Below are 17,288 nucleotides of genomic sequence, written 5' to 3'. Positions count from 1 at the left end.
TTACACAACATCCAATCTTCATAAAAATGTCCAAAACATTGACAGTCCACTAAATATTTAAGGGAAAAAATCATACTGTTCATATAAACATATATTATTTTTCTACATACAGGAATATATACTGCATTTTGTTTTATAATTTTATGATTCAACTCCTATTAAGCAATAATTAGTATACTCAGAATTTTTTCCCAAGTTGCTACTTCATTGTCCCTCACAGTTGTCTCCAAACTATATTTTGTACATTTTTTCTGTAAATCTAAAATATCCATAAGCTTATTCTTATCTGAGTTTAAAAACTTTCATATACCTATGTTAGAGCAGCACTGAAAGCCTAAACATCTGCAGAAAGATTTCTGATAGAAATAAACAAAGATGTCAACGACTTTAGTCATGTAATCGTGGAAACTTTTAGACTTTTTTATCCAGAAGAGATAGAAAGATTACCTAGTCCAACCCACTCATTTAACAATTGAGAAAATAATGGATAAAGATAGTGACTTGATCAAAGTCACCCAGGTAACCAACCCAGGACAAAAATTCTGGACTTTCTGTTTCCTAGATTGATGCTTTGCTGATACGTTCACACTGTCTCCTTTTATCTATCCAGGTAAGCTGGATAGCAACCACCTTATATTTAAAATATATATCTATAGATTTGTGTCATTCATTTTTAATTTATAAAGTTTATAGAAAGTTTTGATTAGCAGAAAAGATTAGATTATTCGTAGAGCATTTAACCAAAAAGTTACCACGGAACAAATATGAGAAATAGAAGGCCCAATTAAGTATGGTTGGAATCCTTTACTGACCTAATATGATGATTAACTAAGCATCTGGTCATCTTTCTGCTCCTTTGTGTGTACACAGCTGATAGCAAAGTGAAAGGGTATGGATAGTGTCTGATCCCAGCAAGCAAATCATTTGAAAACAGTCATAGCTACAGGTCAAAGATTTTCTACTCAATCTAGATGAACTTAAACCTACTAACCTCGATTTTAAACCTAATTACCTATATACCAAATCAGTCAGAAAATAAGAGAATGATTCTTTATGATCCAAAGATAATAAGGGAAGATAGGAAGGAAAAATTCAGGAAAAAGACTGGCAGAACCTTAATATCCATAGGCCAAGACAGTTATTTTATATCCTAGCTTTATATCAGATGGTTAACGGAAAAGTTTCCATTCCTTAGATCATTAAATATTATTTCATTTATATTACACAGATGTCTTCTATACATGGATTGTAATCAATGAAGCATTTTTTTGTTGTTGTTTAACCATTACAAGCAATCAGAGAAACCTCTCTGCACATCACTTTTACTCTAACTCATAACATTTAAAGGATGGGATAGGCTAGATTTTTAACATTTCCATTAAAAATAACACAAAGTCCATTAAGTATTCCCTGTAATCTTAGCAGATGATCAATGCCAAATTACTACTATTCATAATAATATAGAGTGCTATAGAACCAATACATTTTTAAATAAAATGTTTAAAATGGCTAGTGTTCCTAAACTATAACAAAAACCTACCCATACGATACGCTTAACTAATAATTTTAAACACAGGCCCACAAAATGTCTTGTATGACCTGAAAGAAATAGCACATATTGCCAAATATTATATTCTGAACTAAGTACAGCTCAATACTAGCATAATCTACGTCTCTAATTTCACTCGTCTGTTTTGTTAACGTCTGGCACTGATCACGAGAGAAAGTAGAAAGGGAGTGGGGATGGCTTTCATATCCTAAGAAACATATTCTACACAATATGAGTCATTAATATTGTCTTCATAAACAAAAGATATCACATCTTCTTGAAACCGTAAGGTCAGCTTTAAATTTTCTTTAGCACTTAAATTCATTATCGTCTGATCCTGGTTTTTCTGTCTACCTTCTGGAAGTGAGATTAAAGGCCAGCAAAATTATTTCTCCAGGTAGAAAAGTCACAAAGAACAATCCACAAATTATACAATAATTTCTTAAAGTTAACAGCTGGCTCTACCAAATATACCCTTTCATGTGAAGATAATAGTGACTTATGAAAGCCAAAGTTATTTGGCAGGTAAAATTTAATATTTACCTAATAGTACATTAATAAGTTCAAACTGGTTTTTTTTTAAAAAAAAAAAAAAGAAAAAGAAAAAAAGGAGGAGGGGAGAGGAAAAGAAGGAAGGAACAAGGAAGAATAGGAAAAGAAAATTTTTAAAAATTTTGCTTTGAATTTTCAGAACTGCTTAACTATGTATGTAAATAAAAGAATGTAGTTGTTACAACTCAAAAAAGTATACATTTAAAATGAGAAAAAGATACATGATTCCTTGGTAAGCTCAAAAGACATATACCAATATAAGTGAGAATACAGCAAGTTCAAAGAAACATTCTAAAAAACACTTGCTGAAATAATTTGGATGTTAACATTTCACATCCTAGCGCAATAATATAATGACATTTACTTCTTAGGCTAAAAGCTGCTTACTTCGATTTTCCTGTGCACAAGTTCCTTACTCTATCACTGTATATTTTTGGTGACATCAAATTATGTATAGTTTAATAAAGTACTCATTTATGCAGCTGCTATTCAACTTGGGGAAAAACCCCAATATATAGCATACTCTCAATTTTCTCATCCCACTATATAATACAAGCATTATAATTGTAAAGTCTAATAGGTAACAAACAACTCTAATCATATATATTATCTAAGGCAATCCAAACAAATTTAAAAGGACCACAAACAATACTCATCAAAAGTACATAAAAGAATTTTATTTTTCAGTACAGTTTGATAGGCTTACTATACAAAATTAAAGCTATTGCTTTTACCTGACATAAAACTATCTGAAGTTCAACCTGTTCAAATGAGAACAATATCCTTGGGTTACTAATCAAAGAGAGTAAAAAAAAAATTTTTTTGTTAAGGCTATTTGGTGAGGGGGGAAGAATAACTTGTTTCAACAGCATGCTTGACCATATAAAATTATTAATAAGCACTATGGTGAACTGTTCAAGGCAAACATTCAATTACTGGTTATTTTAGATTGATTCCAGAATAATAATTACAAATAGCTTAGAAACAATCTCCTTAACACTTTGCAATTTTAGAAAAGTAAATCCTTTAACAGAGAATAAAAGAGTATGTAGTTTTACTGTGACTTATAATGTGGATAGTATAATCTTGATGACTGTCATTACTGCATCTTACATATATTTAAATATTACTTCAATAACATGTCATCAACTAGAATATACTAACCAATCATGCCTGGGTTATTTACTTTTCTGTTTTTAGTGAAATAATTTTTAAATTCAGAGAACTTAATAGTGTTTTATTTCCTCATTTACAATTTGACCAAAAATAAAAATCAATGTTGTTTTAAAAAACAAGCATTTTTATAAGTATGTAGAATGATTAAGTATATAAGAATTAAAAATTTAGCACCCATATAGATGTTTCAATGTTAGATTTTAGAGGATAAGACTGTATACCAGTAAACATGTAGTCCTTTGTTTTCCAAAAAGTATAAATCCTCCAGAGATCCTTTCTTTTCTGAAGTCAATAATCTGATTATTTTTTGAAAGCTTCTAAAATGTTTCCCGGAAAACAAAATCATGTATTCTAACATTTGTTTACTCTTTAGTAAAGATTATTGAGATACCATATATTATTTTTACAGATAATAAAATAATAGATACCTTTTAAGTCTTGCTAACATGATAAAGTAACAAATGCACTAAAGTTAACTCAGTAAATACATTTTTAAGTAAAGATCAGCAAAAAATAAAACAGTTTAAGAATTTTGTATTCTCTGGAAACATAAACAGGATTATAACTGTCATATTACAGAAGCACTGACTTCAGCCATTAGTTTGGTTTTGCTCCTGAGAAACACAACATGAACTACTGCATCATTTCTTTTCAAATCCATACATTCCCTGCAGCCGTTCAAGCTTCATCAGCAGTCTAGGAATGTATAAAAATGACAGGCAAAGGGCATTAGGTATTTTTACTTCCATACTGTTTTCCTATAAATGGAAGACAGGATTCTTTGTCAAAGCACTTAAGCTCAAGCTCAGTCAATGCTGAAGGAAAATATAACTGAATTCTCTATGCAAGTATCACAATTGGATTATGTACTACTTTTCAAGAAAATGTTGATAAATCTAACACTGTATTATTATCTTAGAATAAAGCATTGTAGGGTTAGCAGTCAACTTAATTAGCCATTATTCTTCAATTAGAAATATTTTCACTTTTTAAAGTATTCTGTCAACTCATCACCTCATTTTAGCACCAAAGTATTCAGTTTTGATTCTAATTTTAATTATAAAAATTTCCTTAAAATATGCCAATTTTTTCTTGAAAATGCATTTGTATAAATAATTTTTTATTTCCAAGTTTCTGTACTCATAAAGGTTTCGGTGAAATAGGCAATTCCATTAATAATTAAAAGTTTATTTAACCACTATAAGTAAAAATAGGACGTAATGAGTAATCTGGTTATTTTACTGGACCTTAAACATTCACATTGCTATAAAACTAGTACATTAACAACCGGACTCAATTTTTTGAAGAAACTGGGAAATTTTCAGGCTAAGGTTTTAAACATCCACATATTTTAGTTTATAGTAACTAAAAACATGCCCACTTCAGTACTATCACCTACATTCTTCATGTTCCTAATGTAATGATGCAAGAGGTAAAGCCTAGGGAAGTCTGAAGGTTATGGACTACCCGAAATCCAAAACAAAAAACTCAAATCACACCCTGAATGTCCTCCCTTCCCTTTTTAGGAATGTGCTGAAGCCAGCTCAGCACCACAGCTCTGGGCAGAAGCATGCTGATGTTGGCACTGTCTAAGCCAAACAAACAAGATGTTTAACAGCCAAATAAAATGTCCTGCAGCCTCCCTAATGAATTTGTCAAGGACCATCAGATTTCGCACCCCCTCCTTTGCCTCATTAACTCAAGTATGATGAGACGGATTATAACAAGAGAATACAGATGAATCGGTCTGAAGACCTGAAGTGGCTTTTAGCCTCTAGAGTTTCTTTCTCTCACTTGGTCTCCTTTAATAGAATATAGTATCTCCTGCAGAAGGAGCTGCCAGTTCGTTTTAATACACCATCAAGGAGCTGCTGATGGACTTCTATACTAACATACATAAAAGCAGAGGTGACAGGGGCTCTCTCAATTACAGCCTCTTCGGATACCGTTTCCCCCTTCAATTATTCAACCAGAGGAAGAGAGGACCGCAAAGGCGCAGCTGAAGCTGCTCTTAGAGCAGAGGCAGCCAGAGTGAGTTGGGGTGGGGGAGGGGGGAGAAAGAGACCCAGCAAGAGGGAGCATTATTTGCTGGAAGTGTTTAAGTTTATTGCTCGAATGATGTTTCTAATTAGTACCACGGCCATAAATTAAAGTCGCCTTTGTTTAACTGATTTATTATTTACTAGAGCATCTACCTAAGACAGGGTAAATTGGTAATGAATTGTTTTTAAATCAAAACATTTGTAACGTTTTATCATCCTTCGGCCTCTGTATGCAAAAGTGGAGAAGCGTGGGGGCAAGGATGAGAGAAAACTTAGCCGAGCTTGACAGAGCCGCGAGTGAAGGTGCAGCGGGGTGTCCGGCGAGTGGTGGAGCGAAGGTCCGCGCGGCCTGGGCCGCCCCATCCGAGAGGAGAGGAGAGGAGCGGGCGCGGGACATGCGGCGCGGCGGCGGAACCCTGCGGACCAACTCCGCCACCCCTGAGGCTGTTTGCAAACACTCACTCTCGAGAGCGTCGCGGGCCGGGCCATTCGCGAACCAGACGCAACGACGAAGCGACCACCTCGAGAGTGGGGCGGGAAAGCTCTGCACCCTCTATCCCCGCCACCAGTCTCCGCCCAGTAACTGCCCTCGGAGAAGCAGCCACGGAGCCCCTCCCGGCCAGTCGCGCTCTCCCGGCAGCGCAGTGCCCTCCGGCCCAGGCAGTTCCCTGAGCGCCGGCCTGGCCTCCTGGGTTAGAGCAGGGCTTCCACACGCGCGAACCCCGAGGGCGCGAGTTCCCCTCCATCCTTAGGCTGCAAGGCGTTCCCGGACGCACGCGGCCTCCCAGAAGAAGGCTGGAGGTCAAGCCGCCCAAGTCTCTGCCACTCCAGAGAAGTTAACTAAAGCTCTGGAGTCGCGCGGACGCTTACCTCGGACTGTTCTGCTTAATCACTGGAAGACAAACCCTAAGCAACAAATCCGAGATATATATTTTTTTAAGCAAATATTCTTTAGAAAGGGACTTATGGCAACGAGAGAGGAAGGGTGACAAACTGCCTGTGGTCCGCATGAGGTATGTAAGAAAGAACCAAGAGACCCAATTGTCTGATACCAAGTAGATGGAAAGCAATTAACTACCCTATGCAATTCAATTCAGGTTCACCCGGCCGGACTTTAAGAGGGTAAGTCAAGCCTTCCCAAGGGGTTTTGCAAAAGCCGAACTACCAGGTTTCTAAAACGAAGTCTTCACCCAAATGGACTCATAGATTTTTATTTTTATCGCATAACCCAGGGCTGGAATATAACCTCCGAAATCAAACTAAAAATAATCACATCTACCTGACATACGTTAAAAAGATTCAGAATCCAGACATTTTAGGTTCATACATAAACCTTCAATATTAAGCAAATCAGAAACAATGTTCTAGCTTTGTCTTTTTCACCCAAAAGTATCGAAAGGGTACAGTGGGTACAACTTGTTTAGGATAATACATATACTAAAAGCACATGCATGTCTTTCATTGAAATGCCTAGGGAGGAGTGAAGCCATCTGTGTAATCAATAACAGGATAGTTATAGATTTTTGTGGCAGTGAAGTCTTTTAAAAGCAAGAGTCAATTATGAAAATAAAATCATTTTACAAATGAAACTGTACCTATACCCCCTAAGAATACATTCACAGTTAGATTTACAACAGTAAAATTTTAAGAAAACTTTAGGTTTATATTTACTTCCCTTGTTTTTCATTAAGTTTGAAACAACTTTAGTAGCTTATTTTAAAAGTATATCCTAAGTTCTACAACATACAAATTTGCACCATTTCTCACAACTTAGATATTTTCTTGCATGTAACTAGTTGATTCTTGCAACGATAAAATAATGGTATTAAATATATGTGAATCTTAATTATGAAATAATTATCAAACAAGGTGCTTGGACTAGTTTTTGCCCTGCCCTGTTTTTCAACAGCATATCGAAATTACTAAAAAGAGATTTATAGTTATAAACCCTCACCTTATATCCACTCCAACCCCCACTGGTGCACATATACAGCGATTGCTCTGATTCTTGGCAACAATGGGAGGGGAGGGGAAGAGAAAGGAGGAAGACTTTAAAGGAGGAAAAAACCTGGAAAAATTAGGTCCTTTCCCAGATTCCCCTTTCTCCTCCCATTTGCCTTCAAGCCAAAGTAATTTTGTTACAGTTTGCACCTTCTCCTACCCTACACAATGTTGATAGATTCATTTAAAAAAAAAAAGTGAGCCTTTCTGAACCACTGCTACTCTCCCTCGCGTTATTCCAGCCATCTCCAGGAGAGTCCCTTCTATATAAACTCTTTTTCTTCTTTGCTACTGGTAAGAGAGGAGGATAAAGAGGAAGGGCTGTAAAATGTGTGCAAGTATTTGACTTCCATTATCTCCTCCTATTTTCTTACTTCTCTCTTTACCCTCTTTCTTTATCAAGTGCAGTGGTGGCTGCTACCGTTCGCCAAGCCTGCCTGTCTTCTCTCTCGGATTGGCTAAAGCACTGACAGCTCGGATAGCGATTGTAGGAACTGAAGCTCCACCCCCTCATGATGGCCCTGGGATCATTCATAAACTAAATAACTCCAGGAAACAGCGAGGGAGAGAGAGAAAGAAAGAGACAGGGAGAGAGAGAGAGAAAGGAGAGAAGAGAGAGCGAGCACGAGGAAGGGGGGAGGGGGAGACAAGCAGGGGGAGTGCGGGGCGAGAAAGAGGTCAGAGGGGAAAGGAGGGGGAGAGACGACTCAGAAAGTGGAATCTGTACAAGCAACCTAGAGGAGGAGAAGGAAAACCCTGAATCGTTATAACTACACCCCAGATGCAACGCAAGCAACGACTTCGTCACACTAAAACGGATTTTGTGAGGGCCAAAAGTATAAATTGCGAAGCAGAAATGATTATCAAACAACTTCCAGCGGTTTGCACCTAAAGAAATACAAGAAGAACCCACTACAAACAAACCAACCCAGTCCAAACAACGCCTCCAGTAGGAAAAGAGGAAAACTGCGACAACACGACCCCCTGAGAAGAGAGAAGACCAACACGCTGAGACTGCGGGGCGTCAGTAAACCTCCAAGTGCACGGCGGACTGAGTTGTACTTCGCAGCTCTCTGGACATTAATTACCTCCTGCACCTTCCATTTGGGGGAGGGTGAGGAAGAAGGCACTCACCTACACTGAGCGAAGAAGTCCTACCAGCGTGGAAGAGAAGTTTAAGAATGAACCACTGAATGTTTCGCTTTTATTTTTAAATTTACTTTGGCACTTAAAAAACTTCATTTACAGATTTCTGGGCAATCTCGGCTGCAGACATCTAAGCCTAACCTTTTGGTATCCTGAGTTTTTTTCTCTCTCCTTCTCCTTCCTCACCCCCACCCCGCTTCTCTCGCACACGGTCTTTACATATCAAGAGAAAGCAAAAAGGTCCCAGGAGGTACTTTTCTTTTTAGAAAATCACCTTTTCTCCCCTAATTTTTCTGCAGAAGAAAAAAGGTTTCGAAAGAGGGAAAAGGAAAAAACAAGCCGGCTACAGTATCAGCCGGTCAGCCCAGGTGGAAAACAAGAGTGAAAGTGGGACTTAACGGGGAGCGCACCGCCTCTTTCGAAAGCCGCTGGGCCACCACCAGTGCGTGAGCCTTGGATCCCTCAACGTATTGCGAGACGCCGGTGTATAGCCCGGACCTGTGCCCCAACATGATCGCCGCTCAGGCCAAGCTGGTTTACCAGCTCAATAAATACTACACTGAGCGCTGCCAGGCGCGCAAGGCGGCCATCGCCAAAACCATTCGAGAGGTCTGTAAGGTGGTCTCGGACGTGCTCAAGGAAGTGGAGGTGCAGGAGCCTCGCTTCATCAGCTCCTTGAGCGAGATCGATGCCCGCTACGAGGGGCTTGAGGTCATTTCGCCCACCGAATTTGAGGTGGTGCTCTACCTAAACCAGATGGGCGTCTTCAACTTCGTGGACGACGGCTCGCTTCCCGGCTGCGCGGTGCTCAAACTGAGCGATGGGCGGAAGCGCAGCATGTCTCTCTGGGTCGAGTTCATCACAGCGTCGGGCTATCTCTCAGCGCGTAAGATCCGCTCGCGTTTCCAGACGCTGGTGGCCCAGGCGGTGGACAAGTGCAGCTATCGGGATGTGGTCAAGATGATCGCGGACACCAGCGAGGTCAAGTTGCGCATCAGAGAGCGCTATGTGGTGCAAATCACTCCGGCGTTCAAGTGCACCGGGATCTGGCCTCGAAGCGCGGCACAGTGGCCTATGCCCCACATCCCCTGGCCCGGCCCCAATAGGGTGGCCGAGGTCAAGGCCGAAGGGTTCAACTTGCTCTCCAAGGAGTGCTACTCGCTGACCGGCAAGCAGAGCTCGGCAGAGAGCGACGCCTGGGTGCTACAGTTCGGGGAGGCGGAGAACCGCCTGCTGATGGGAGGCTGCCGAAACAAGTGCCTCTCAGTGCTGAAGACTCTGCGGGACCGCCACCTGGAGCTACCCGGCCAGCCGCTCAATAACTACCACATGAAGACGCTGCTGCTGTACGAGTGCGAGAAACACCCGCGAGAAACGGACTGGGACGAGTCGTGCCTGGGCGACCGGCTCAACGGCATCCTGCTGCAGCTCATCTCCTGCCTGCAGTGCCGCCGCTGCCCTCACTACTTTCTGCCCAACCTCGACCTCTTTCAGGGCAAGCCCCATTCGGCCCTGGAGAGCGCTGCCAAGCAGACCTGGAGGTTGGCCAGGGAAATTCTCACCAATCCCAAAAGCCTGGACAAACTATAGGGTGCTGGGGACTGCTTGAAAAGCGACACAAACGGGAGTGCTCTCTCAGACACACAACACACAACTCAGCGATAAACAGCAGAAACTCTGGACACAAACTTTTATGTAAGTCACCTGAAATAGGAATCAGGCAGAAGACCTTCGTTAATTAAGAAGCAAACAAAAAGAGAGCAACCCAACTAAAACAAATCACATTCTTGCACAAAAGTGATCGTTTTCTTCCAAACAATGTGAATTTAAAAGGTCACACAAAAGAAGCAATCGGGCTGTGCCACCACAAAATGAAACCCAAGGTACATTTTCAAATCAATGTATAGTAGTTTCCCCCTTTTCCTTCTTTCCTCCTATCCTTTTTCTCTTCACCCCATCCCCCCTCTCATTTCGTTTTGCTTTTGGTTGCCTGAATGTTGTCACCAAGTGAAAAAATTATTTAACTATATGTAAAATTTCTCTTTTAAAAAAAGTTTTACTGATGTTAAACGCATCTCAGTGCCAATGTCAGACTGTGCCCCTCCCTCTCCTGCACCTCTACCCTCACCCTGAGCTGTCTTCTTGAAAACAGTAATAAAAACATTACTTTACATTGTAATTGACTGTGGATTGTTCTTAAATGAAGGCAGGTGAGATAACAGTTTATAATTTGCAATGTAAAGATGTGACTTGAGGAATCAAATGCAAGAAGCTTCCATTTGAACTGATTTGCAAAATTTAAAATACAGCACATTTTGTAGAACTGACTATAAGTTCGCACTCAAATCCTTAGAAAATAGAAAACATTAACTTTACTCAACTGTAATATATATTTGTTCTGTAGAGTTAGGATTAAAGGTAACATCTACTTCACGCTTGGGGAAAAAAGTATAAAATAAAAGATTTGATCCTATTAAGCAGAAAAAACTTTTTCACATTAAAAATTAAGAGAGGTACTTTCTTATGCCATAATTTCAAAAAATCCAGTCTGACTCCGATATACAAAGGAAATATGTATGGATTTTTCTGAATAGTTAACAAAGTCAGTTGATACTTTTCCTTCAACCATTTGTCCTCTTCAAGTTTTGAGTAATAAAAATTTAACAATTAAATAAACCACAACAAAAAAGAATAAAATAGTTATAGCAATAATCCTCTCCCCCAGCATATGGTGATATGAACCATTCAGATTTATAAATTACTTCCATTTTAAAATGGCTTAGTTATAAATTCCATAATTATGATTATTTTAATCAAATTTCAAGAATTATTCTGAAACTGCTTATATGCAATTCAAACAAAAAAGGTTTTCATACCATTTTTATAACCAAAGAAAAATTATTATTCCAGGAATTTACAAATAGGAAAAGTACCTTCCTCCTCTCTCTGTTTTTCTAAGGTAACAAACTAATATACTCATTTCAATGTTTCAGCTTTAACAAAGGTATCTTTTTAATGCAAGGGAATAACTGATTAGAAAATAAAATAATTAGTCAAACAGAAAGTATCCCAAAGGAATTGGTTTGTCTTACGTTGACGGTAACTATATACTCCATTCGCTATGCTAATGATGAGACAAGGTTCAGAATATATGTCAGATGTTACCCTTTAATATCGAACATTTATTCTCTGTATTAGCCCAGTTTTTAATTTATTGAGAAAATGCACAAATGAGAGGTGTAAAGAAAAATGTTTTTAAAGCAAATTTTAAAGATCAGAGGAAGAAGTTTGAGAGGGGGAAGGGTTGTATGGAGGGATGAGCAGCAGCATAGCAGAATAGATGAAAAACAAGAAAGCCATTCAGGGATCTGAAGCCTAGTTCATTTGACAAACAGGCTTAAGTTGTAAGATTCCTTGGTAAAAATCGTCCTATGTTAAAATATAAACTTTGATCTTATCAGTTCTGAAATCATCTCCACTCTTTCAACTCAACCTGTATTATATCTTCTTGTATTCCTCACAGTAATATTAAATGGCTCAAACACACAAATTCCTTTAAATTATAAAAACCAATTTATTCTCTGGGGAAAATGTTCTGAATTTTAAAAACATTTTCAAACAAACAGTAGGTGCTTACATTTGCACAAAATGATTTAAAGGAATAGTGTTTAGTTTCAAAGATAAAAATATCTATAAGTGACCATTTTTTTAACTCACAAAAGTATTTACAGCAGTAGACATACATCTCCCTCCAACTATTCCAGAAAAAAGGGTTTTTAAGTCTTGACAAGAAGAAACAAAAATATCCCCAATTTAGCATATTTTATTCTTCCTTATTTAATTTAATGCAGGTATCAGTCAAAAAGGAAAAACGCTGCAGCAACATAAATGTCCTCATTTACAGAACACCTTAAAGCATTAACATCTATACAAAATTAAAACTTCTCCCAGTAGGTGACTGAAAAAAATTTTTTAATATAAATTGGCAGGAGTTTTAATTTCTGGACTATAGGGAAGGTTGCAGTGACACAAGCCCATTTCTTGATTGGGCCAAAAGATCTCCATGTTTCACGAGCAACAAGAAAAAAATAATTTAATGATGCTGTACAGAATCAGATCAGAGAGAGACAAAACTTGTAACTTCTCTAAAAGGAGCAAATAACTTCGAAGAACCTAATCTCACAGATTGGCAGAGATTCTAATTTTCAGAACAAGTCATTAGACACCTTTAAATTAAATCAAATTTTAGGCTTTGATCTATATGTGTCTAAAAGCATGATAGAATATCTTGAATTAAATCCCAGTCTTTCTTAAAATTCAGAAGTTACCAGAAATCACAGAGTTTAATTTTGGTAACCTTCCTTTCCTAAAGAAACTAATGCATTTTCAGACATCTCAGTCATGGGACAAAGTCGAAAAAAATTTTTAATGGATAGAATTTCAGAATTAGCAAGTTTTCTCTACATTGGATTAGTTGACTTATCAAGCTCAAAACAATCAGTTCCATACAATCTACCAAGTCCTGTCTTAATAAAGGCAGCAATAGTGAGACAAAGTGCTGGAAATAGCATAAGATATGATTTGTTTGTAGAGTTTTAAATAAAATTATAATATTTTCATCAAGAGCTACTTTGAAATACTTCTAAATCATTCAGATTTAATAATTCACATGATTACAAAATCAAAGAACCTTCTACCAATAAACTCAAAATATGTGTAGGTATGTACATGTACATACACACATGCTATCAGCCTGCAAAATAAATTATTCCACTTTTTAAGCCATCTTTTTCTATAGGTTGCTTATTTTGCTCATTTTTAAAAGAAACTGTTTCCTCTCAGAGCAAATTATACCATTCTTTTTCTTGAAATAAACCTAATTTTGGTTTTTATGACTGTGCTACAAATGTTTCTTAGTAAAAACAAAGTTGCTAGGGTCTGAAAAGTAATGAGAAATACATTTTAAAGGGGAAATTACATTTTCATTTAAGAATAGAAAATTGTGCAGTGCCTTGTAAAATCTACTATAGGTAATGGGAAACAGAGGTATCTCATACACACAAAACATGCTTGCATGCACGACAGAGTAGTAAGTCATGGGGACAAAGCAAGGAGAGTGATATACTGACATCATATCCAGGAAACATAAAGGCTAAAAAAAATAATTCCACTCTCAATCTCACTGAATTTTGTATCTTAATTCACCCTTGACCCTTTGAGGCAAAATATATTTATAGACAATGTTCCCTGAGGTTCCTTCCCCTCTTCACAAAGAGCTAATGATAAATGCCATTAAGTAGAATTTGTTTTTGAATCTAAATGAACTTCAATAATCTTACTAACTGGTAGAGAATCATAAACTAAAGAAGATAATGACATTGCATATAAGCCAAGGCAATTTAGAAGAAATTCAAACTAAGCCTGTCAGATTTACCAATCCCAATCCTATCCAACAGCACCCACCATCCCATCATAAGAAAAAATGAAACCCCCTCATCTTCTCACCTTGGGGTCGATTTTTTTGAAGTTAGGATCCTCTTCATCCACCTCAAAATAGAGTTCGGAGGAGGTGACAGAAAGAGTGCCCTTTACTACAACCGAGGGGGCCACAAGCTGAGCTGGTGTGCTCAGGCTAACAGGACCTGCCAAAAGGAAAAGACAAGCCACACAAGTTGGAATGACATTTTTCAAAAAATCAAATTTGACCAGAAATTGTATTTAATCTTTTCATTCTCACTTCTAGTACTGAACTGCCTGCCAACTACTTCTACAGTTAAATATTCTGTCCACCCCAAATCTTCCTCTGAAAATGCAAAGTCAGGATTCTCATACTAGAAGATCTATAACAGGAGGTTAATGATAACAGTAAACTAGGATGCAATTATTTTACAGGGAGTCCGCAAAGCTTTGGTCTAATCTCTAGGTAAGAAGTGGCTCTACCTAAATAAGTCCATCCACATTCCATTTAGAAAACAGGCCTCAGGCTATCTAACAACACGAACAACAACCAGGAGCAAAGAAGCCTCAATAGGCTTCCAAGGCCAGGAGTTAGCTTGCAGTATGGTAGGGGCACAACTACAAAAGGATCACTAGCTTATTAATGAAGTGGGAAATGTTAAACCATATTTTCTGATACAGATTTTATGCCAGCTTGACACAAAACCTCTTCCATAACAACTTTACTCCATCAATGACTGGTAAAAATACTTCTTTTCTAAGTCTTCCTTTCCACTGTTAAGTATTGTTCAATGCTTCCAAATCTAATATTAGTGTAGTTCAGGGACTCTGGGAGTAAACAGCTGGAGGGTGGGTTTCCAAGTGAATGAATTTTTATTGGAATAATCAAATCTCCACAGGGCTTATCAAAGAGACAAATCAGACTGCTACTGAAAACAATAGATTCACTACAGATATAACAGCATAATGTATATTAGAGCTAAATATAAAATATGAACTAAAAATGATATACACACACACACACACACACACACACACACATAGAGAGAGAGAGAGATCAATGTAGAAAGAATTTAAAATTCCATTGTCAATTCCTCATGGTATAAATCCTATAGGGGAAGAAAACAGCATAAGAGAAGACTGGCACTTATAGTTCTGAATTAACATAGTGCCTATAAACAAGGTGCGCCTATTCAGGTAATCAATGGGTGAATAAGTGTTTCAAAATTCAGATGAATTGACATTTCCATCGATTGTTAGACGGGTGATAGTGCTTAATCTCACATCAATCTTAATGTGTGCCAGTAGGACAATAGAAGGGATGCTCTGCGGAGATCAGAGCAGGTTTTGCCCTCTATTCCCAATGTACAAATACATTGTGTTTGCAGATGGGCAGCAGATAGCTGCAGAACAGCCATGATTTCCCAAAGCTCATCCTTATAAATGGATGAAATAAGAAGCTATGTGTTCTTTTGCTGTCTCCTTTTGCCCTCTGTACATTAGCATGTAATACTGAGAAGAAATAACATTTTTTCAATCACTCTCAGACATTCAATTATAGGGTAAGCAGACAGCTGCAGGAGCTAGGGCAGCCTAGGTCCTACAGAAGACCCCTGACAATTTCCACTTCATTTCTAACCCACACCACTTTATTAGTGTGGATTACTTCTTAATCCTATTGCCATTGTCAAGATTATATAATTAAACTCCCCTTTCACCTCTATTACTGTATGAATATATTACCAGCAGCAAGAATAGAAGCAAAATAAAGGAAGAAATGGGTAAATGGATGTGAAGGAAAAGACTACAGAATAGCAGTATCTACCTTACTCTGCACTCGCACCAATTAATTTTATTTTACTTTACAAAGAGGTTTACAGTTATCAGAGAAGATACCATCTTCTCTTTTTGCTTTTCATTACCAAGTGGCATAGTAGCACAGGTTGCAGATATGTCACCAAATGCAAGATTTTTAATGCCTTTTCTCTTAAAATTATCAAAATGGAAAACTGTGATTTTCACCTATTGAAATTATAGAACCTTTCAGACTTTCTTCCTTGAGGGACACAGCCACAGGTATTAAAGTAAAAAAGCCATTTAATGAATGAATAAAATTTCTGGCTAAACAAGAGAATTTTTCCCATAAGGGATGTAAAACTGAGAATCTGCAGAGTGCAAATCAAAATTCCTACATCAGGCAAAATATGTGAATGTTGTGAAAAGCCATGGCATTCTCAGAATTGATTTGAGAGAGTTACATGCATATACAGCATGTTCACTAAGACCTGTATATCAAAGCAAATAGCTTCTCTCCCTCCAAGATTTATTTACCCCCCCCAAAAAAAAAAAAAAAACCTGGCAGAATTTTACCTATAGTGCTAATTTACAGAGATTTGGTAACTCCTACGGGATAGGTGAAGCAATTTTGTTCTTTTGTTGCTGCTTTTCAACTTTTTTCTTTTTCAGTGAAAATTATTCATAAAAGAAAAAAATGAGGAGAGTAAGAAGACTGAACAGAATAGAAAAATAAAAGAGAAACTATAGAAGATAAGGGGGTAGTGTTTGAAATAACCAATTAATGCAATTGTGGGTATAAGCTTGGTAGTGCTAGTGGTCACAGCTGAAAAAGTAAGTAATTACATGCTTATTGTCCCAGAGGTAGCTGAAATATCTGCACAACCAACAAATTTACCAGTAAGATTCTCTAAATCTTTCTCATCCACGGATGACAGAGTATCATCATCGCCTTCCAGGAGGATCTCGTTTTCTGAGTTCTGATTTCCTAAAGCCTGACTCTTGATGGACTGTTTTCCTTTAGCAAGGATATCTTCATCTGTGGCTGAAATGAAAAGGAAACAAAGCTGTCCATCAGTTCTGGGAAGAGCACTTTGGCAGAGGGGTAGGGGCTTAGGTAAGGGTAGGTGGCCAAAGATGGTCAATCTTTTATACACAGAGTCAGCCACAGTGGAGAAAGTGATTGGGATGGCACACATGCTTGATTTGACAAACCTGATCCCCCAACCTAGTCTAATGTTACCCTAAACAAGCACCCTAATCCCATTAAATCTGACCCCTGCACTGCTCACCAAACCATTTATTTACTTATAGTTAGGGCAGGAGTGGGTTCAAAAGCAGTACTTTTTTTTTTGAAAATTCATTAATAGGAACAATCAAAACCCAGTTTTGGAAACAATATTTAACACCAAAAAATAAGGACTGATTCATTCCCCCAAATAATGTTATACTGACAAACATTTTGGAATGGTTGAGGAGTGGCTGTGGAGGAGAATCCAGAATTTAAAAGGGTTAAAACTAAGAGACATTCACAAGCCAGTGAGGATTTAGACCCAGATACTGAAGCCATA

The 17,288-nt window shown here is 37.9% G+C and overlaps 3 protein-coding genes across 5 annotated transcripts in view; 2 read left to right on the top strand and 1 right to left on the bottom strand.

Annotated features, from left to right (window-relative positions):
- Positions 1-17,288, bottom strand: part of LRBA (LPS responsive beige-like anchor protein) — a 767,265-nt gene that overhangs the window by 318,669 nt on the left and 431,308 nt on the right. For all 3 annotated transcript variants that reach the window (XM_023227472.2, XM_023227477.2, XM_023227478.2), the window contains 2 exons: positions 16,616-16,762; positions 13,972-14,108 (listed from right to left, as the gene is read on the bottom strand). In XM_023227472.2, the coding sequence (XP_023083240.1) occupies positions 13,972-14,108; positions 16,616-16,762 (284 nt within the window). The remainder of the gene's footprint in view (positions 1-13,971; positions 14,109-16,615; positions 16,763-17,288) is intronic.
- Positions 5,041-7,506, top strand: LOC111552985. The gene is made up of 2 exons (XM_023227499.2): positions 5,041-5,308; positions 5,559-7,506. Exon 2 carries the CDS (start codon positions 5,580-5,582, stop codon positions 6,069-6,071), a length of 492 nt encoding a protein of 163 aa, XP_023083267.1. The 5' UTR covers positions 5,041-5,308; positions 5,559-5,579; the 3' UTR covers positions 6,072-7,506.
- MAB21L2 (mab-21 like 2) lies at positions 8,106-10,645 on the top strand. Its single transcript, XM_023227479.2, has one exon. It carries the CDS (start codon positions 8,977-8,979, stop codon positions 10,054-10,056), a length of 1,080 nt encoding a protein of 359 aa, XP_023083247.1. The 5' UTR covers positions 8,106-8,976; the 3' UTR covers positions 10,057-10,645.

This window comes from Piliocolobus tephrosceles, chromosome 3 (assembly GCF_002776525.5).
Source record: "Piliocolobus tephrosceles isolate RC106 chromosome 3, ASM277652v3, whole genome shotgun sequence".
In the NCBI taxonomy this organism is placed as follows: Eukaryota; Metazoa; Chordata; class Mammalia; order Primates; family Cercopithecidae; genus Piliocolobus; species Piliocolobus tephrosceles.
This window is presented reverse-complemented; position numbering and strand designations above follow the sequence as displayed.

Excerpts from the sequence above, each read along its gene's own strand:
- LOC111552985 (XM_023227499.2), top strand. The coding sequence starts at position 5,580 with ATGAGAGAAAACTTAGCCGAGCTTGACAGAGCCGCGAGTGAAGGTGCA.
- MAB21L2 (XM_023227479.2), top strand. The coding sequence starts at position 8,977 with ATGATCGCCGCTCAGGCCAAGCTGGTTTACCAGCTCAATAAATACTAC.